The sequence below is a fragment of the Calypte anna genome, chromosome 1 (assembly GCF_003957555.1).
Source record: "Calypte anna isolate BGI_N300 chromosome 1, bCalAnn1_v1.p, whole genome shotgun sequence".
In the NCBI taxonomy this organism is placed as follows: domain Eukaryota; kingdom Metazoa; phylum Chordata; class Aves; order Apodiformes; family Trochilidae; genus Calypte; species Calypte anna.
In genome coordinates this window covers 64,051,470-64,073,790 of record NC_044244.1, presented here as the reverse complement: position 1 = coordinate 64,073,790, position 22,321 = coordinate 64,051,470, and the positions used below count along the sequence as shown (strand labels likewise).

Below are 22,321 nucleotides of genomic sequence, written 5' to 3'. Positions count from 1 at the left end.
ACAGGGGCATGAGCAACACAAAATGCCATTCAGATTAGAACAAGGAGATGAGCAACACAAGATGCCATTCAGATGAGGAGGAGGAGCTGACAACGCTGCCAGACGGCAGCCATGGCCCAGGGAGAGCAGGAGCTCTGTGCTGTCTGCTCCTGGCTGGCAACTCTCCTCCAGCAGCAGCAAATTAGCAATGGAAAAACAATTAAAACAGTCTGCTGCTGTCCATAAAGCTCAATCCTTATCTCAAAGAGTTCATCTCCGATCGCTGGGCTGCTGCAGCCCCATTCACATCACCTTCCAAAGGGGTCAAGCTCTGGATCAGCATCAGAGGAAGGGATAACTCTGGTTTAGATTCCCCCTCCTTGTTTTCCTCACTGCTGAATGATTCAATGACCTAGCTCAGGAAAGGACACAACCTCTTCAAAGTGAGCTAACTTAAAAACTCTAATAGACAATAAAATACTATTTCTAAACAAGCTGAAGGAGTGTTAAGCTGATCTGTAGACCATTTTAAATTTCCACAGAAAATTTAAAACAAAATTTGGTACCAGTTTGCCTGTAAGACTGCTGGAGTCAGTTTTCTGAATACATTAAAGTTCTCCAAACTGTACTTTGGTTCTTTGCAGAATAAAAATGGTGATTCATTCAAGGGCTCTACTGATGCTGCACATTTCATATCTAGGATTTAAGGAGGTTGTGAATACTAGCAGGATCCTGAGAATGAACTAAGCCCTTTTATTTAATCTGAGACCTTAAATTGCTATTATTAGCATAACCTATTGAGGCTTAGTTTAACTTTGTACTTTTAAACATTAATAAACACACTATTTCTTCGTGTTTTCAACACAACTAATTTCAGAGTGACACAGTGCTATCAGCCTTGGTAGTGCCAAGTGAAAAACCAAGTACACTCATCTCTTCTGAACTGTCCACACATAATGCTCCATTACTTCCAGACTGCCATGAAGTGGAAATGGATTCAGTTATAATGAAGTGCAAGAAAGTGATAACCTGAATTTCAACATCTGTACTGAGAAAAGCAGTTTGGTTTCTTGCCTTGCACTTGGTCTTTCTTTGTTGTTTTTTGGTTTTGTTTTGTTTGTTTTTGTCAAAAGAAGCAGGATTAGCTTGTGCAGTAAAAAGGACAGGCATTTAATATTGCTGTTTATTTCTTTTTAAAAATTAAACAATTATCAACATATTATTTCAGCAACATGCTACTAAGCACCCTATACATTTCTTTCTTCAGAAAATTCTAACTAGATCTTGGCAGGGATAAACTAAGTAAGAATTACTGATTTTAATAGTACCAACCAGTTGAGAAGAAATCCTCCCATGAATCTGACATGATGTACGTGTGAAATACATCCATACTGTGTTGTCTTAAATACCTTTTGAAATACATTTAGTTTCTCTATTTGAAACAGTTTTCATCTTATTCAGAACAGTAAGATAAAAATTTCCATGGGCATTAAAGGGAGTTTCAACTAGGGTTTCCTGAGGCAGGCTTTAAAATAGTTCCTGAACCAGTTCTTCCACAGAGTTCTTGAATAAAATCTACATACTTTCAATAACTATTTTCAGCACTGTAAATTACGTGCCCTTCAAAATGTTTTAATGAAAACCATTTTAATTAAAACTATATTGACTGAATATGCAAAGTCAAACCACAGGACACTAAATACTTTTTGAGATTTGTCTGCGTATCTACAAATAAAACTTCCCTCAAACATCCCACGGAGCAGAAATAAAGGTGGTACCAATTAAAACATCACAGTTTCTATTCAACATCACAGTTCTATTATTCAGTCATTTTTACTTCTAGCAAAACCAGCCTGTTACAGGCATGTATGTTTTTGCATGTTGTTTCCTAAATTGTTTAGAAGCACATTCTAATATTCTCTATTTTACACTGCTGTGCTTTTTAATTTATTCATCTGTACCAGTTTTTATCTGAAAATTATTGTTCAATTTACACAAATCACCCATGATTTAAACTGCATGATTACATTTCATGTAATCTCACAATTTCATTGGGTAATTAAATTATTCTCTACAGCTTTTTTATCAAAAAAAGCGCAATATACAATTAATAAATCCCTGTAGGATTCCCCCTCGCCTCCTCCCAAGACTTGACAATACATATTTAAATACACTGGACCATATCCTTGGGCATGTCTGATGAGTTGTGCAGAACTCAGACATGCATGCAAAATGGCTCAAAGCTCACCTTTCATGAATGGCTGGATCTTATTTCAGGACTCTATCCTCATCACAGAGAGAGGAAAAAGAAAGACTGAATGTCTAAATTACATCAGCTGTAGAGATGTAGCAGACCTTCATCCAGAAGGAAACCCCAAGAGCAGGCCCTCTTACTTAAATTCTCCAGCATTTACTGTGATATTTTAGGAATGCGTATGGAGAGGGCATATGGAATTCTATCTATAGCACCAGAGGACAATTCTTAAAATCCTCTCTGGGCAAAGTACACTGAATTTAGGGGCAGTTTAGGACTGGAATTTTGAGCAGCTACTCCATTCTAGAAGATTTAGGTCAAATCATTATAGTGCAAATGTAACCACCTTTACAGATGCCTTCTGGTAATATTATGGTGTTTTATTCTTATCAGAGGTACAGTTTGTTAATGAGGCATGGTACACTGTACACAGTTATGCATCTAGGCACCCTCTTTCATTGCTCAGCCATGCAGTTTTCAGAAAACATTTTAAAAATAACATTTCCTTTAATAATATTAAAAGCAGAGGATATGATATTTCTTCAGTAAATTAATAAGGTACAGTATAAACTGATTTTTTTCCAAAGTCATTTCAGTTTAAAATGGGCTGAAAAAAGTTAATATTTAATGATAATTTTGGAACAGTAGCTAGTTCACAAACATCTTGTTCATAATGCAAAAACTGTCTGTGACAAAAAAACACAACTGTGTCTTCCAGCAATTTACAAACAGTATTTTAGATGCCACCATCACTTGGAAGTTCTGTTGAGGATTCCTTGCACCAATAGAACACTGTTCTATTGGTGATCAACATTCATCTTCTTTATATGATGAAGCAGGGTATCTTTTTCCATTTGGACCTCAGCAAGAGCCATTTTGGCTTTGGCTAGTTCCTGTTTGAGACACTCATTTTCTTCAATAAGCTGCAATGATCAGGTTGGAAAAGAGCTTTATTAGTATTCCTGCATGCCATCAACGTTTTCCACTATGGTTATTTTTACCTTACCATTTGCTCACATCCATTGCTGACCGCAGGTTTGTTGGGGCTTAGTCAGTTGCAATGAGTGCAGAGCAGGGATAGAGCTGATGTAGTTAATTCAAAAGGCAAGATACCAAATATTTTAGCCCTGCCATTTCCATTCTGGAATGGAGTGGAAATGACACCAGGTTCAGAGCTCTAGGAATAGATTCTTACCCAGTGCAAAAAACAGCCAAATTGATGTGCGACTGCTGCCATCATCAATTTAAAATCCAAGTATGACTGATACCTTAGGAAGTGTCTGATTAACAGTCTTGTACTTTGTCTTTGGCAGATGTGTTTTACAGAGATGAGATGGGGAGAAGGGAGTTGGTCCCTCAGAACTCCCTCAGATGGAAAGGAGAAGAGCTTGTCTGCAGTGTATTATTGCTCTCTTTAGAAAGCAGTATTACATTTATTTTGTATGCTTAAGTATTGAATCATACTGTAATATCCGTAATTCTATTTTCCATCTCAAACGGATTTTCTCAGTGGAAGCAGTCCCCGAAGCCCACCCCCAGATAATCTCACAATTATGATGATTAATGATTGTAACATAATTGGAGAGGGAAAGTCAAAAGGAATTCTTAATACCTGTTTTTTAAGGAATTCAGCTGAATCTCTGCTTGATTTAGAAGGTCTGGGAAATTCACAAGCAGTTTGTGTGGCTTGGTCCTGTGTTTTATGCCCAACAGGTCCACTTGCTTGCTGCAATGCACTACTTGAATTCTTCATCTTTGACACATCATTTACTCTTTGATTATCTATGTGAGAGAAAGATACTTAATACTCAGATTTTTTTGGGTTGTCTTTTTAAAGTTTGATTCACATCAGCACAAAATAAAAAACAATTAAACAAATATAACTTGTAATATTAAATAAATTTACATTCAACTCCCAGACCAAATCTAATTAAAAAATAATTAAAATTCATACACCCTTTTGAAGGAAGAGAGAACAGAAAGCAGAGATAAGAAGAAGGAACATGTGGCTTCCAGCTTGAAGAAAATGATCATATTTTTCATCCTGCCCAGTACTATCACCACAGAATATGCACTCTGAATAATTTTGAGAACTGTTAAAATTGCTATTAATACACTGTCTCCTGGTCCAAATCAGATCTGAAAACTGCATTTACATTTGAAGACACATCGAGATAAACCTGCAGGATCAAGTTTTTAAATTAGAAAATAACTGAGTTGGCAATGAAGACACTAACGTTTACAACTGAAGTGCACTATAACATCTATTAAACCAGACCACTGTATACCAAGTAAAAAATGACGGTCATGGTTCTTAGTAGTCTAGAAAATTCCCCCCCTTTTTTTTTTAACTTCTTTTTTAAACACTTCCTTCAAAAACATTTTCTGTTCAATAGCCCCTACTCCCAACACACACGTGTAGAGAATGAAAAAAGAATGACTGAAGCTATATAATCACTGTAGTGAAGACAGCATTAGACCTATGCCTTTGAAGTCACTGTACCTGAGGAGCCCATTATAAGAACAGGAATCAAAGCACTTCAGCAAAAAAGCGGAAAAGATTTGACCTGAAAAATCTTAAAACTATGTATTTTCTCACTAAATTACTAAATGTTTAGTAATGATGACCAAAATGTATTAAACATCTTTAAACACTCAAACAAGGTATTAGATATAATGTGGATAAATTGTACTGTAAGCAAATCATGGCTCAGCATAATACCTCAGAGAAGTCTGGTACCTCTGTGCTATATCTTCCCATCAGGGAGGTGAAGTGGGCATTAAGGTCACCCTGCAGCCTCCTCTTCCTCAAGTCATAACAACACATAGCATACTGTTGGCTTAATATATTCAGGACCTGAATGAAAGGGTGGGTGCACCCTCTGTGATTTTGTGAATAATACCCAATTGAAAGGTCAGCAACTGACACACTGAGGGGCAAGGCTATTTTTCTCAGGAATATGGATAGGCTGGAAAAGTGAGATGATTGCAGCCTCATGAAATTCAGCTGAAACCACCATGAAGTGCTGCAGGCAGAGTAACAACTTCTTGATCCACTACAGGTGGGAGACCAAACAGAAAGCAACATTGCAGAAAATGCCCTGTAGGCCTTGGTCAACAAGATCTATCATGAGTCAGCAGGGAGCTCTCTCAGTAAAGACCAGATACATACAGACTGTACTTGGTACTGCCAGCAGAGGACTGCCAAGAAAATCATGTCCAAGAGTACATGAGATCTTTATTAATGATCTAGACAAAGGGATCAAGTGCAGTTTCAGTAAGTCTGCAAATGACACCAAGCTGGAAAAAAGTGCTGGTCTTCCTCAGGGCAGGAAGGCTCTACAGAGAGACCTGAACAGTCTGGATCAATGGACCAAGCCCAGTTTCATGAGGCTGAACAAGGCCAAGTGCCAGATTCTGCATTTGAGTCACAACAACCCCATGCAATGCTACAGACTTGGGGAAGTGGCTGGGAAAGCTGCCTGGGAGAAAAGGACTTGGGGGTTTTGATTGACAGCTGGATGAATGTGAGCCAACAGTGTGCCCAGGTGGCCAAGAAAGTCAACAGCATCCTGGCTTGTATCAGAAATAGCATGGCCAACAAGATTGTCTCCCTGTACTCAGCACTGGTGAGGCTGCACCTCAAACACTGTGTTTGGTTTTGGGTGCCTCACTACAAGAAGGACATTGAGGTGCTGGAACATGTCCAAAGAAGGGCAATGAAGCTGGTGAAGGGTCTAGAGCACAAGTCTTATGAGAAGAAACAGAGAACTTAAGCTGTTTAACCCTGGTGAAAAAGAGGCTGAGGAGAGATTGTATTGCTCTCTGGAACTACCTGAAAGGAGATTGCAGTGAGGTGGGCATCACTCTCTTTTCCCAGGCAGCAAGTTACAGGATAAGAAGAAATGGCCTCAAACTGTGACAAGGGGATGTTTAGATTGAATATTAGAAAAAATTTCTTTACTGAAAAGGTTGTCAGGAACTGGAGCAGGCTGCCCAGGGAAGTGGTTGAGTCACCACCCCTGAAGCTGTATCAAAATGTGTAGATGTGGTGCTTACAAACATGATTTGGCAGTGCTGGGTTAATGGTTGGACTCAATCTTAAATGTCTTTTCCATCCTAAGTGATTCTATGTACAAATGAGGGGCTCAGGGAGATGCACTTGCCAAATCTGAAGATGAAAAGGCTATGGGGTAATTTTGATGCTGCCTTTGCCTACCTAATGGAAAGGGTACAGAGAAGATGGGCCAGATTTCCCTGAGGTGCCTGGTCATTGCTCAATCACCTCTCTCTTAAGGGAGCAGGACAAGAGGCAATAGACACAAGCTGCAACAAAGGAGATTCCAATAAGACATTACCAAAAAAATTAACCATACGGGTAATCAAACACTAGGGTAGATTACTTAGGGCAGCCTGCTAGATGCTCAAAACTTGACTGGAGAGGGCATTGAGCACCCTGGTCTAATCTGCCCTTGCTTTTAAGTAAGGAGTAGAACCAAATGACCACTTCTTGCAAACTAGATTACTCTTATTCTTTGACTATCTGTGAAAGAGAACAGTAAAATTAAAGCTCTAAATGTATTGTATTGTTTTGAGTATTTAGTATTTGTCGATAAATGCAGAAAAAAAAAATTGTGTCCATATGTTTTCATGAAAAGTATAAAATTAAACCACTGTTCAAAATACAAATCTCAGTGTAATCCCAGCCAGGAGCTGCCAGGACATGACCATAACATGCAGGATTGGAAACTATTACTTGTACTTCTCAAATAGGCTTTTCTTTTTTAGTGTTCCCTACTACTACCCATAACACAAAAACACAAAGGCAACAGGTAGCCACTTTGATAATCTGTAAAGAAAGACAATTTTTTTGTTTGGTAGTCAATCAGAAGTAACGCAGACTTATCACAATGAAGTGGTATTTACAGATGAAGCATATCCTGATGAGGTTAAAATGCCTATTTTTATTTCTCTCTGATTGATTCAGCTGGGAGTTATCACAGTCAATAGTCTATTCTTCAAGGGAATTCTCCTCTATGTGATTACACTTAGAATTAAGGTATATGGCAATGCAACTTACACAAATTATCATTGTTTATCTTTTAATTATTAGCCACATGTCTGCATACAGCAAAAAACCACCCAGTATTTATAATAATTAATTTATAATATTAAGATATCAAGGTGCAAGAACATACAAACCTCTAATTAGAAAAGACCCATCATCATTTCTCTCTATCCAGAGTATGTCAATATGCAGCTTAATAGGTACCAGCTCAGATGCTTTGAGATTTTCACATGGGCTGTCATCCTAAAGATAGAAATATTAAAAAATAAGTTTACCAAGAAATAAGTAATCAATATGTTCAATTAAACATAAGTGGATTTAATGAAACTCGAATGGCAACATTACAGAGTAGAACTTTCTAATGGGATCTCCACTAAATTCTGCTGTATTTTTTTTTCACAGGGAGAATATTAAAGGCCCAAATTTATCTCTGGAGTAAGTCTGCTGAACTCAATATATACAGCCTGACTAAAATAATTCAAAGTAGTTTTACAGATATCTCAATAAAATTATATCCCAATGTAAAGTTATTCTTTAGCTCAGGAGCTCTCCGAGTCACAGATAAGAAGTCTGCACTAGATAGTATCTGATTTTCCCTCCAACTATTTAAAGATTGAATGGTTACAGATAACATTCTTGAGTTTCTGATTTTGTCTTTTCAGGACTTAGCCTGGGATGACACCATCTGGAATTCAGTTACATTATAGCACTCAACAGAAGAGAAGCTTCCCGGATAAATTCTTCTGGGGCCTCATCAGGAAGTGCTATCAAGCAGAGTAAGACAGCCAGTATAATCAGATACTATACATATCAACATTAAACATGCAGCAATAAAGCTGTTCAGATGTAACTGGCAAAGTTTCTTGAAACAGCACTGAGACTGCAGCAGAGAATGCAAAAACTAAAATAACTTTTCTTATATTCTTCCACCCTCCCCCCTCCCCCAAACACACTGTGTCAAGTCTCATGCAGAAGAAACAGAATATACTGCATGCAGCATAAATCTGAAACATATCCTCTCACTCTTTAATACCCATTAACTCTATAGAAATTACTCATCTGTATGTCATACTGCAGTTTGTCAACCATCATGAGTAACTTCTCTGTGTCTTGTGTGCACTGCTGAGTGAGCAGTGCCTTCATTGCCAAAACTGTTATTGCCAGTTTATTAATGAATATCCCTCACCTCAAACAGCTGCTTTTTTCAGGAACATTTTGCTTAGGTCTGCATTCTAGACAAGAAACCAACACCATTTTGTCTTTAATGACTGTATGTGAAGATTTTTTGAATCTGGGCATTCACATTCGTGATACGTTGAAAACTTGAGTGACAGATCCACAGCTCTAACAGAAAGTGCGCATGCTACTCCTGTAGCAAAAATGGCCCTAAAGGTGCTAAAGTATCCTCAGAGGATGCAAAATCTGCATCAAAGAGGGAGGAACAGTGATGCACTTTGAGTAAAACATGCAGAGATAAACAATTGCCCTTTTGTTAAAGAATGATCTAAGCAGAATTAAGGTCTTAGCCCCATTATGCAGAACTGGAGCTGTTATTCTAGTCCTCACTTTGCTTGACGTTTATATGGGTATTTTCAAACATTTCTGAAGCAATGTTATAATTCTCCTATATTTTTCTTTTTCTGTGTTGTGTTCCCTTCCCCCCCATCCAGAAAAGTGTCCTTGTCTTTATATTCAATGGGTGTGTAGCACAGAACTCACCACCTCCTTTAAAGGTCTGAAAGAAAATCGCCTAGGAGACTTGACCAGGAGTGGCCTCTTAATGTTACTATCCTAAGCTATGGTAGTGAGAAAAGCTTGCATTACTTAGTATCAATTTATATGTAGGGCAGAACATGAAATCTGGGTTCTAAGGAACAGTATTCAAGTGGCTTGAACTGCAATTCTCATCACCTTTTTCCTTGTTTTGTACTGAACTTTCATTGCAAGACCTGCCCTCTAAGTAGGAGAGAGAATCAAACTCCAAATACCGTGTTTTGTAATTAGAAAACCATTACTAAGCTAAGTAAACAAAAGCTCAATCAGAAAAGCCAGACTGTGCCTTTAGGAACTTGGAATACCACACCCATAAAACTCCCAGACACTATCACTCTACAAAAGAGGCTGGGAGAGGAAGAATAAAATATAAAATATTCATTTACAAAAATAGCTTGGTCATGAAGAGAATTCCCCTCTAGGCACACCACAGAGCTAACCAAATATATGGATTTTTAAATTGTTTTATTATTATCTAAAGACCTTCCAGAGTATGATAGCAGTCTCTTTGAAGTTAACTGTAACCTAATTAGTAGTTTATCATCAAAGAAACAAGAACACAATTTCTTTAGAGCAGACAAATAGTTCATTGTTAACATACTTTTAAATTAATCCGTGCGTTAGAAAGTTTTATCTTCATAGGCATCACTTCTGCAACAGTTTCATCTTCTAGAAAATGCTGAATGTTTGTGAGGGAAGATGTTAGAAATTCAGCACTGAAGTTCTCTACATGACACTGAAGAAAACCATTTTTTACAGCCAGAAGAGAATGTATGATAGCACTAGGCCCACTTTCCCATCTCAAACTAATCTCAGGTGATGAATTTACTGGTCCTGCCAGAGATTTACAGTCAGAACCTGCTGAAAAAGGAAAACAAATTTGCATTAAAACTTTGCAATCTACCAAAAAGCAATTACAATGCAAGTACTTCCAACTGGTTTTCCAAGAGTACTTTAGAAGTATTACCCATGAATTACAGCACTGCCAGTGCAGAACTTCAGAGCAAATTTCTAAGTGGATCACTTCAAAATTCTAAAGAGAATTAAGCAGTACATACAAGGACTTGTACCTCACTGTGGCAACTGAAAAGTACAGTATTATTGTGTGCAAAATGTCTTGGTGATGGAAAAACAATAATTTTGCATACGTTTCCACTAACCCATTCAGTTTTAATTCAGAAAAACATTTAAGTCAGTTCACGCTCTCAGGAGAGATTGTTGCACTTTCTTTAACTAGCGAGGACAACTGCAACATTCAACTAAACAGTTCTAAAAATCAAATCAATGATTTAAGGTAACCAAATACGGGGGAGGAGGGTGGGATGGGGATGGCCAGTATCCACTTGATATACAAAGAGAGCTCATCACCAGAAATAGTTACTCGATGGGATTCACCTACAGACTTGTCTGTAAATGTAGGTGTAATGTAAAAACAATTTTCAAAATAATTGACAATAGTTACCTTCAGAAGCAAATATTGAAACTTAAATAATATATGAAATTGAAGTAACTTAAGTAAAATCAACTTATTATGTTAATTTATATTAGTAGAGCATCTAACTGCTAAGCAAATTTCAGCTAATTGAAACAAAACAAAAAATGCTTCTTGGTTTAAACTGATTCCTTAAAAAAATTCCAGTGTTTAACATCTTAGAAAATGAGGGGGGGTGGGGGTGGGGAGGTGGTAAAAGTTAAATTTAAGTTCCTTTGTCTATTTCTGTTTCTTTAGTAATAGTCCTTCTACTCTCCCCATATTACTGACATGCAGTTTGTTGTGATCTCCACTACTTCTTGATTTCTGCTTGTGCATATATGAGCAACTAGAAGAAAGCTGAAGAGCACATGCACAGGAAATCTTCTAGCAACCCTCTAAAACCTACAATGAGATTATAAAGACACAGCCAGGCTCTTCACAGTGGTGCGCATCAGAAGGTTAAGAGGCAACAAGTCAAACTGCAACAAAAGAGGTTCAAACTGAATGTAAGGAATGAAGAAAATTAAGCAGTGGTGCAGGCTTCCCAGAAAGACTGTGCAGCCTCTGCTCTCGGAGGTCCTCTCTGAGACCTGGTAGGATAAAGCCTTGAGCAACCCAGCCTGACCTCAGAGCTGACCCTGCTCTGAGAACAGGACTGGACACAGAAATTTTAAGATAGTGTCCATTGCTCTACCCTCAACTACCCTGTGATCCTAATGAAGTGCAGGTTTCCTCTGTGATGTCTTCTTTTCTGCTTACTGTCTAACATTAAGTAGTAATGCATACTGCAATGAATGCATTCTATTTACCTATTTCAGAGACAACCTACTTTAAATAACTTACATGTACTGCAAAATTAAAATACAGTATGCTGGCAGGCTGCAAGTTACATTGCTTCTCTTCAGCAAAGCTTACCCTTAATGCCTGTATATAGGTGAAACTCATACTTTACTATATAATTAGTGTTCCCTCTGAAATTACACATCTGGTTTACAAGGTACTTGGTTAAAATTCCAAGGCATCACTGCTGATAGCACTACATTTGTGAGACACAAACTTTTTGATACATAAAGTCTCTACAGAGACAGTCAGGTATCCTGATAAAGAAAATACATTTGTGTCACGTGAACGTACTTTTATAAGGTATCAGTAATATATTGCTAATTGCTACGGCAATGTTATAACAACTATTCCCAGCATCCAGTATTTAAGGATTCAGGTTCCTGAATATACTCTAAACCAGATGATTCACAGATCAAAACTGTAGAAACCAGATGACAGTTCATTTAGTCACACTGACACTATGCAGGGTCAGATTCATTAAAAAACTTTAAAATTAGCTTTCAGTGAATAAAATCTATGAAGATTAGGCAATGTCCATGCTTAAGTTACAGCACTTTCCCATTGGTATCTCACAGGTCTCCACAACAACCCCTTTTGCATTCTCACCAATTCTTGTCCCCAAGATCAGTATCTCTAAATCCTTAAAGGCTTTTCAAGGTAGGATCATGCAGCTTTCTGTATGGGCAGACATAGATTTTCTGTGGTTGCCAAGTTGCAGAAGTGCTCTATGCATTTAGCCCAGTCACTGGCCGGAGACAAACCCAGAGTCAAGCCACAGCAATGGCTGGTTACCAGTCCCAGCAAGTTCTCTGCTGGAACCTAGGAGGAATTCCTATTTGCTTTTAGGAAGCAGAGGTAGGGGAATTTTGCATCCTGCTTAAGAGAAGCTGAATAGGCAATGTATTATTTTTCAGAACTAAAGACAAGATCACTCTGAGATGCCTTTGGAACCTTCAGTAGTGGCTTACAAAGGGCTTAATAAGAACCTACCAGAAGACAAAGGTCATTGGGGCAAACCCAGCTTTGGCTCAGGTTCCTAATAAATGGAGAAATGCACCACATCCCTAGTGGGGATGGACAATGTGCTTCCTCTGAGAGGGAGTCAAATTAAATAAAACAAATGCATGCAATGCCCATGGGTATCAACTATAACTAAACATGCAATTTCCAAGAAAAGAGCTGCAGAAGACTACTGAGAAGGTTTTGAACAGATAGGAGGAATTGTGTGTTTGTTTCTTTTTTGCATATGTCTATTTTTAAAAAGAAAAAAAAAGAGGAGTGAGAAGAATAATTAACTTTCTATATGCATCAAAACATGCAGGCTAGTCAAGTTCCAGATGAAGTGCAGTCAAGACAGACTGCACAAAGAAAGCTACTGAAAGAGGCAGAAACTTGATTCAGTTAATACTGCCCCAGCCTGAATGTAATACAGGTCTGAAAACTGTTATTTCAAGTTTTAATACAGCATACAACAGACATTGCCTAGAGCAACAACAGCCCAGCAAAGCAACTAATTTACCTTCCTATCTGTAAGTTAATTGGGTTCCTTTTGCTGTATGGTGCTCAGTTCTCATGGATGACCTAGCATAGCAGGAGAGGCAGGTCATGGGAACTATCTATTGGCACTAGAGTCAGGGCAGAGAAACATATTATTTATCTGGGTTGACAAAGACCAATGGAAAGAACTGTAAATAACCATGAGAATCTTCAGCCTGCTATGAACCTGAACCTCTCCTTTTGCTACTTCTCTGGAAGAGTTTTCCACAACACTTGCAGCCATGACTCCATCTTTTAATCTCTCAAGTGTTTAAGAAGTGATAGATCTCATATATTTTACAAACTAAAGAAAAAAACAACCAAACTAAAGAAAAACACAAAACAAAAGGCAGCACACTGCAAGTAACAGGTACCTTTTGTGGCCCTAGTCCAGACAGCAGAAAATTAGCAACCAGCAGTCTTTGAGAGGAAGGGCAACTCTCCAGATGGAAGAACAATGACCACTCTGTCCAATGAGTCTCTGCAATTGGTTTGGGAAACTTTGTTTCCCTCAAGGATCTAAAATCTACCCTGAAATACAGAGAAAGAAATAAGGAGTATGTACCCTGAATATTTCCAGATCAGAAAAGTGTGTTTATGTCATTGCTGGAAGAACCCACCAAAGTATAGAAAAACACCAACAGAAAACACCATACTCAGCCATTAAGTCAACCAGGTATCTGCAAGGGACACAGTTAAGAAAGAGAGAGAGTAAAACTGGCATTAAACAACCTGGAAAGTGCTATGAACTGCTGTTCCCTTCTCCTCCAAGCATGGCAAGGTCTTGGTAAAAGCACTATCTTACTCAGAGCACCTCTGCCATACTCCACCCCTGCTTTTGTTACTGCTGCCAAAAAAGATCTGATAGAGACACTGTCCTGCAGCCAGCCCTGCACAGCTGCCACAGTGTCCTCAAATCTATTCCAGCTATTAGGCACACTTTTCCCTTTCTAGACCTACTGCATTAACACTATATATATATATATATAGCCACTTTTATATGGTTATTTTTATTCAGAACACCTTTGTAGACTGCAATTGTGACTGGATTATTCATAGCTTTGCATGGTTCCTCAGTTTACTGGTTACAGGTGTTAATTCTGCACTTAAGTAAGTTTTACTAAATGTTTTAGGAGGGGTGCTTTTACTGGAAAATTCTCTTACCATTCTGGTCATTGGTTCTTTTAGTTATGTTTGTTTACAACAAACATTTACAAGTATTTAACTCATGTAAATTGTTTCTTTATGATGCAATTCTCAAGCTTTCCCAACTGTAATCCACTGGAATTATTACTTTTTTTAAACTGTTCTTAGTTCTTCTACATTGGGAGATGGGGAGCAGCAGTGGCTGCAAACGATTCCTCACTAAGTATAGAACATAGTACTACAGTGGAGAGAAGATCAGGGGAGAAAAGGAAAGATGCACATTACAGGAAGGGAGCAAACACAGATGTACAAAAAACTGGTGTTGGCCCACCCATTCAGATACCTACCAGAAAAAGTAAGATAGATATATGATGTGGAAGTATTTGGAGATTAACAGAATCACAGAATGATTTTGGTTGGAAGGGACCTTAAAGATCATCTTGTTAGGGACACCTCCCACTAGACCAGGTTGCTCAAAGCTCTATCCAACCTGGCCTTGAACACTTCCAGGAATGAGGCAATCCAGTTCAAAGTGATTCCAATCAGATTATAATCCTTTCTCCATAAAATAATGAGTGCAAAAGCCTATCATCAGCAGCTGAACCAGAGGAAGCAGGTTCCAGTGTTCGAGCGGCATGAGAGCAGGAAGGAGGCATCTTTTTACTATTTACTCCCTCTTGCTTTTACAGTGGATATGACAGAAAACCAGAAATAGGTCTGCCTGCTGTAAGGACTGAAGATAAGCCAGAAGTCTTCTCTGCTGGACCTCCCTCTTGCCTTCAGATGCCTAAATGCAATTTCAGCTGGCAACCGCTCAGTTTAGCAGTAAATGGGCTCTTTCGCCAAGGCATCAGAGGCTGTAGCACCAAGCACCAACTTCCTGAAGAAAATCCACACTGCTGCAAGGCTGGAAATAAGTGGCAGCCAAGAGCTGCAATAGCTGTTTCCAGGGAAAGTAGATGAACCAAGAAGCAGGAAGGAGGTCCACCATGGATCTGCCCAAAAATCCCTACACAGAGCTGGCATCCAACAACCCCTGTGGAGGGCTGGCAGAGTGGACCAAAGCAATCTGTGACATGAATTGACAAGCCAATACATCCTACCAAGGAAAAAACCTCATAGTATGTGAACCAGGCTTTCTGGCAGGGAATATATATGTACTGATGCCCAAGACAACTTTGACAATACAATGGTTGATCTAGTTGTGTAAATATCTGGCATGAAACTACACCCTGCGGTCCTATCAAGCTTTAAAAAATGCTACAAAGGGGCTGTCCTTGAATCTCATCTTTCCTGAACCAGTCAATTTTTAACTTTTCTTAAATCACAAATTCTAAACCTGTTTAAACCATGAGTTTTAATTTAAGAAGCTCTTTAAACCATGGTACATTTAAGCAAAGTACTATTGGAGCAAGAAAGGAGTTCCACCTTCATAAAACAGTAACGTAATGTAAAACAACTTATTTGATTTTTAAAAAAGTAAACTAGTATTGCACTGAATTCTGGTGACATTTTTAACCAACACTATCAGAAACAGTTCCATTTTTATTTGTTTCTCTTCCAGTGTATGGCAATTGGGAAAGAAATCAGAGTACATATTCTAAAACAGCATAAAAAGGCTGCAGTAGTACTAGCATAAAACTGGTTTTGTGCTTTAACACAAATACAGTCTTTTTATTTAGTTACAACAAATGTTTTCAACTCCAGTTTCACAACACTGAGATCTCATTGTTAGTTCTTACCCACAGTTCTGTTGCAAAGATAGTGCCGAACACTGATATTTCCCAACTGATTTGGTATCACTTGGTTGACCTGTAGGCATACTTCTGTATCTTCACCTCTAATGTCAATTTCACCATTAATACCAAATATTTGGAATACTACAACAGACATCTGTCAACAAAATCAAGATAAAATAACATGAAATTACAAATTGAATTTACAGTGATTATTTTTTTTGTTAGATCCACCTAAGCCTTTCCCCCCATGAGAAAAAAAGAATCTTTGTATCTCCCACCCCTGCTCACAAAAAACCACAAAGTTTTCTTATTTCTTCTTCTTTCTTTTCACACCCATTGGCTTGACAACGGGTTCCTTGATTGTCTGCCTGAAGACAAATATTGAGAATGCTGCAAGTGCTAAGGAAACATCTCCATGTAAGAAATGTCAGAATTATGGTGCTTTCTTTTATCTGTACTTGATAATGTTTAAAAGCTCATTTCAAATACCATGTTCAATAGAGCATAAAAGAGCATGATATTAAAGAATATTGCTAGGTACTAAAGCAGAAATATTTCCTGACATTTTGAAGTGGCCTCCTTCATTTATCAATTGTGGCTATAGAGGAGATAACAAGGACAGTGAATGGTCAGTGTAACCTGGATTATAGTCTTCTTTTGTATTTAATATAAGTAATCGAGATCTACAGGTTTACATAATGCACTAACAAAAGCTTTCATAACTACTTGAAAAATCACCTCTAAAAGCTTTAATTTTAGCTCCATTTTAAGGTTTATAATGGAATTCAATATTACCATTTCCTCAGTAGTCTCATGGGTATTCTCTGAAGCAGCACTCATGGCATCTGGAGATGACCCATTACAATTTTCAATCACTGTGCCTCCTTCATGGACGTTTTCTGATGGGCTTTGATAGTCTGTGGCTGTAATACCTATCATGTAGATATCAGGAAAAAAAATGCAAGGTTAGCATAGCATAACCAGAATCACTTCTGCATTAAGAATAAAGTCGGTGTCTGTTACCGTATGCATACATCAGCTCATTTTTAAGTTGAATGGTTTATTAAACAAATAAACCGTCTCCCACAGCATCCTCCTGAAAAAACTATCAGCCCGTGGCTTGGACAGGGGCACCCTGTGCTGGGTTAGGAACTGCTGGAGGGACGGGCCCAGAGAGTGGTGCTGAATGGGGCTGCATCCAGTTGGCAGCCGGTCACCAGTGGTGTCCCCCCAGGGATCAGTGTTGGGCCGGTTCTGTTCAATATCTTCATTGATGATCTAGATGAGGGGATCGAGTCCATCATCAGCAAATTCGCAGATGACACTAAGCTGGGGGGGGGTGTCGATCAACTGGAAGGCAGGAGGGCTCTGCAGAGGGACCTGGATAGACTGGAGAGTTGGGCTGATTCCAACAGGATGAGGTTTAACATGGCCAAGTGCGGGTCGTGCACTTTGGCCATAACAACCCCAAGCAGCGCTACAGGCTGGGGACAGAGTGGCTGGAGAGCAGCCAGGCAGAAAGGCACCTGGGAGTCTGGATTGACAGGAAGCTGAACATGAGCCAGCAGTGTGCCCAGGTGGCCAAGAAAGCCAGTGGCATCCTGGCCTGTATCCAGAACAGCGTTGCCAGCAGGTCCAAGGAAGTGATTCTGCCCCTGTACTCAGCCCTGGTGAGGCCACACCTCGAGTACTGTGTCCAGTTCTGGGCCCCCCAGTTCAGGAAGGATATCGAGGTCCTGGAGCAGGTCCAAAGGAGGGCAACCAGGCTGGTGAAGGGACTTGAGCACAGACCCTATGAGGAGAGGCTGAGAGAGCTGGGGTTGTTCAGCCTAAAGAAGAGGCGGCTCAGGGGAGACCTCATCACTGTCTACAACTACCTGAAAGGAGGGTGTAGCCAGGTGGGGGTTGGTCTCTTTTCCCAGACGACTTTCAACAAGACAAGAGGGCATGGTCTTAAGTTGTGCCAGGGGAAATTTAGGTTAGATATTAGAAAGAATTTCTTTACGGAGAGAGTGATCCGGCATTGGAATGGGCTGCCCAGGGAAGTAGTGGATTCTCCGTCCCTGGAGATATTTAAAAAGAGACTGGATGTGGCACTCAGTGCCATGATCTAGCAACCGCAACGGTTGTAATAGGGTTGGACTCGATGATCTCTGAGGTCCCTTCCAACCCAGCCAATTCTATGATTCTATGATTCTATGAAATATTTATGACTGAACTGCCCAATCCAGTCCTCTTAGAGAGTTCAAAGTTCTAGATGCTATACAAGTTAAGCAGAACATAGTGACAGCCAAAATGGCATTTTACATGCACTGTTTAAAAAACTGTGAAATGCCTTCTTCAATCTTCCAGATCAATTAAGAACTGAACCAACAGAAAGAAAAGGTTAAACACTGCAAGCCATGTAGCTAAAACACTGCACAGTGTGCCTTAGTGCAAGTGTTTGTAGTTTTATGATTAGAAAAATAAGCTATATATTTATTTTTGTTAGTGATCATGGCACTGTTTGCTTGACATCTAGAAAGCATACAGACTTAACCTACAGTTAAACAATATTTAACAAGCTAAAATGACAAAAAAGTTTATTTTAAAAACGGAAAGTATGTTTTATGGTATAGTCCCACATAACAACATGCAGGAATACTCCTACAATCCAAATACAAATCAGGTTTGTGTGTGAGGCATTCTTCTCACTATTCCTCTAGTCTGAAAAGAAATACTACAGAAAAAAAGTCTCCCTTTATCCGAAGTAGAACTTATCAGAAAACAGTTGCCAATAAAGTCTCCTATTATATTTCACATTAGAAAATTATTTAATCTGCTTTGCTAGAGAGCTACTAGATCATTACAACTCCCTAAGTCCACACTACTAGAGACTGTATAGACATAATTACCATATGCCTGAATTCCTCCCTTAAATTTGGAGCAAACAGTCATGCACAAATGAGCAAAAATTGCAGAAATACCTGCTGTTAAGACAGCCAATAGCTAGGAACTTCTCTGTAAGGAGTAAGCTGCAAGGACACTATCAAATCTATCTGCTGAGTAATTAGTATTAATGAGTATTGATGAAAATGAGTATTAATGAAAACCCATTTCTTTTTAACCTACACTTAAAATTAAAGCTCCCTTACCACTTGAAGTGTAACACTAGTAGGGGCTACAAGCCTGTAAAAACTAACAGCAAAAGCAAAAGCTTTTAAGCAAAGAAGGGAACAGTTCTGCTTAATTCAGAGCTGCAACATTGCACTGCAATGATTTTATTCTCCTCAAGTGAGGAAAATTGAGTAGTATTTAATTAAATAGCCGTATTTAAGCAACAAATCTTATTTCTTTCCCTTGAAATGAAGTGCTGTGAATATACTTAATACTACTGACTGGAGAAGCTAACAGAAATAGTGCTGTAAAGTATCTAGGATTTGCTGCACTACAATCCTTTTGAGTGTTATTTTAGTGATAAACAATATCTGCATGTATTGCTTAAAAATCTTTTGTTAAAACTACTTACCCTTCTCCAGAAAACTTTGACTGTCACTTCCATCACTCTCTATTAAATTATCCTCTAGCATCATACTATCAATAGAGATGGTGTCTAGAGAGACTTGTGATGGACTTCTCTTCATATTCTTGTAAGAAACAGAGAATGCAGGAAGGTTGGATGGGCAGCGTTCCCTAGGCTTTGCACTTTTTAAATATAAAGACATTAGAAAACTGTTATTTCAAATTACAGGAATCACAAGGAAATAACTTTACACTCCACTAAATCAGTCAAGGCATTAATGAAAAAACACAATAATTCATCCTTTGGCAAGAAAGGGATGTAAGCATAGAAGCAACATGCATTCCCGTCAATATTTGTGTCAATAATTTTTTCAATACATATTTAGCAACATTTAAAATGAAAGTAAATAGTTTAAATCAATGAGATCATTTTAGCTTTCACTGAACACTGGATACTGCATATCCTACACATTTATATATTTCTAAAATTTTCACCTACTTGATGTTCACTTCCATTGACCATTACTCTAAAGTATGTGGCCAAGAAGACTGGTAACTATTTTCAAGTAGGAGGACAATTGATTTAGTATTAAATCTTCTATACCTTGATGAAGACTGGGATGCAAACATTCTAACTGAAGTCACTTTGCCTTTGTTGATTTCAAGCTCTTCAGATTCTAAGGCAGTTTCTGTTTCCAAGTCAGTAACTTGGTCAAGACAGACTTCAGCTGTACCTTCAAGTTCATTTAACTTATTTGAGAATATGTTTTTGTCATCCTCTTTATCAATGAAAAATTCAGTAGAATCTTCTCTCTTACTTAAGATGGATGCTGAATCTCTAGGATGCAAGCTACTTTTCTCACTTAGAGGTCCATAGACCTCCTCTGAATCGCTTCTACTGAAAAGTCCACTGCTTCCTCCTTCGCTTGTATCTCCCAAACCTTTATCTGATGCATCATCTGAAAACGAGAGTCCTTTCTGAAAATCCAGATTACTGTCTGATTTAAACAAAAGAGGATCTATTAGAATTCCTTTATTAACTTCAGCATTCAGAGGCTTGCAGTCATTTACATAATCACAATTAGTAATATCAGCCTGAACTATCTGATTGCCAGCTAATTTATTCTCTGAGGTAAGAGATTCCCCATTTCCCAAAGGTGAGAGCTCTGATGCCACTGGACTTTCGTCTTCCACAACTGGAGACTTACAAGGGTTTCCCTGAGTCACTGGATGGAGCAGTAAGGCTAGTTCTGCACTTTTCAGTAGGATCCCAATGCAGATATTTGTTTGCTCTGCAGGTTTTCCTGTCACCGCTTCAACATCATTCCTTAAGTTTTCCAGGAGCAACACAAGGGACTCGTGGAGAAACAGCAGAAAAAGATACTGGTAATGATTGATCTGCATGCTTACATGTTTTTGAATGTGGACAAGAACATGTACATCTGCATCAGAAGCGCTTTCAGAAAACACTCCTGAAGCATCAGACATTTGAATGCCATTGGCTAGGGGCTCCGACTCACTGCTGTAATATTCCTTTAAAAGTTTTTTACGTTGCAGTCTATTAGCAAGATCACTAGATTCGCTCTTTGGAATGTTCAAAGCTGTCTGATTATGTGATAAAAGCTTTTTTTGTGACTTTGCATATCTTACTGGCTGGCAAATCCAAAGAGAAAGTGGGAAAGAGTCCACAAAGCTTATTGGTCGGCCTTTCCCACTTTTTGTTCCTTCATAATCTATCCAAAATTGGGAAAAATGCAAGGCCCAAACATCAGTAGATGCAGATGCCTTTAATGCATATTTATTCAATTTGGGGATGACGTAACCTTTATAAACATCATGCATTTTAGTATCTTGTTCATGAGCATGTCTCTGGAAAATTGGATGCAAAAGATTAAAATTCTTCTGGGACTTAGGAAAAGCAGTGAAAGTTCTACTGAAAAATTCACAGTCTTTGAAGTTCTGAAACAAAGCTTCCAGATCAGAGTGTCTGCAGTTTGGGGAGTATCTTGTATTTGTAGCAATCATCTCTGAACTTTGAATGGAAAGTGCCCGGGGTTGATCTTTATGAATTTCAGGTTTGTTTTCAGATGGAATGATGATCTGCGAGAGAAAAATATGTTTTTTCTAGTTATAAATGTGTAGATTAAGAAACAAAAAAATAGCCATGACACCTAAAATAAAGAAATATAATTGCAGATTTGTGAGAACTCATGTATAGTATCATAGAACAGGCACAAATCAGGCTCACAGATCATTTGTGTTTTCTCTAACTTTTAAGAAGGATGCTGAGGCACCTAAAACTTTGTGTCTGTACAAAAAAGCTAAGGGGCTTTCTTGTCTGAAGGATTTAGACTTAGGCCAGCTATATTAGCCTGAAGTGCCTCATTTCTTCAACTCAGAAATAGCTTGGCAGAAAGTTTCTTCAAGTGTTCCAAGTATTTACAGCTTTAAACACAAAATTATAATTCTCTGGTTTTCAATCTGATTTCTTAAATAGGATTTTTAACTACACTGAGTAGTACTGTATTTTATTTCTGTGGTAAGATCCAAAGAAACAATTCAATGTGATAACACAGCTAATATTCTTAACATTGCAGAGTATGTATTTTGTGACCATTAGCTGGGCATCATAATACTTTTTCCAACATAAAAACATACTCCAACTCCTAAAACCAGTATATTGGATTTAACTTTACTTGCATATCTTTAGTTAAACTTCTAAAGGAAATATATACATATATGCCAAATTCTTCATCTGAAGTTGCTAACATGGACCTTGGCCATACTAGATTTGGCATTATCAATGATAACTACCTCCTGTCACAACATCTCCATGCTGAATCTAGAAAGATCAGAGTAAGACACTTAAAAGATGGGGGTGATGAAGCTTCTTGATGTAAATAAAGTTACTCAGAAAAAAATAAACAAATATGTAATTATGTAATAATTAACTAGATCATATGTGAACATCAAGTACACCAATAATAAAAAAAAATCATTTGCTAAAC

At 38.3% G+C, this 22,321-nt stretch overlaps 1 protein-coding gene across 4 annotated transcripts in view; it reads right to left on the bottom strand.

The window, feature by feature from the left end:
* Nucleotides 1-1,131: 1,131 nt before the first annotated feature.
* UHRF1BP1L (UHRF1 binding protein 1 like) overlaps nt 1,132-22,321 on the bottom strand; it is a 59,020-nt gene continuing 37,830 nt past the window's right edge. The window contains exons 14-21 of one of the 4 annotated variants that reach the window (XM_030457571.1): nt 19,918-21,413; nt 19,321-19,496; nt 16,608-16,744; nt 15,816-15,966; nt 9,676-9,935; nt 7,436-7,544; nt 3,846-4,015; nt 1,132-3,156 (exon numbers count right to left, since the gene is read on the bottom strand). In XM_030457571.1, the coding sequence (XP_030313431.1) occupies nt 3,031-3,156; nt 3,846-4,015; nt 7,436-7,544; nt 9,676-9,935; nt 15,816-15,966; nt 16,608-16,744; nt 19,321-19,496; nt 19,918-21,413 (2,625 nt within the window). In that variant the 3' untranslated portion in view covers nt 1,132-3,030. Of the gene's footprint in view, nt 3,157-3,845; nt 4,016-7,435; nt 7,545-9,675; nt 9,936-15,815; nt 15,967-16,607; nt 16,745-19,320; nt 19,497-19,917; nt 21,414-22,321 lie in introns of those variants that run through there. The other 3 variants (XM_008504510.2, XM_030457589.1, XM_030457597.1) reach the window with 3 other exon arrangements.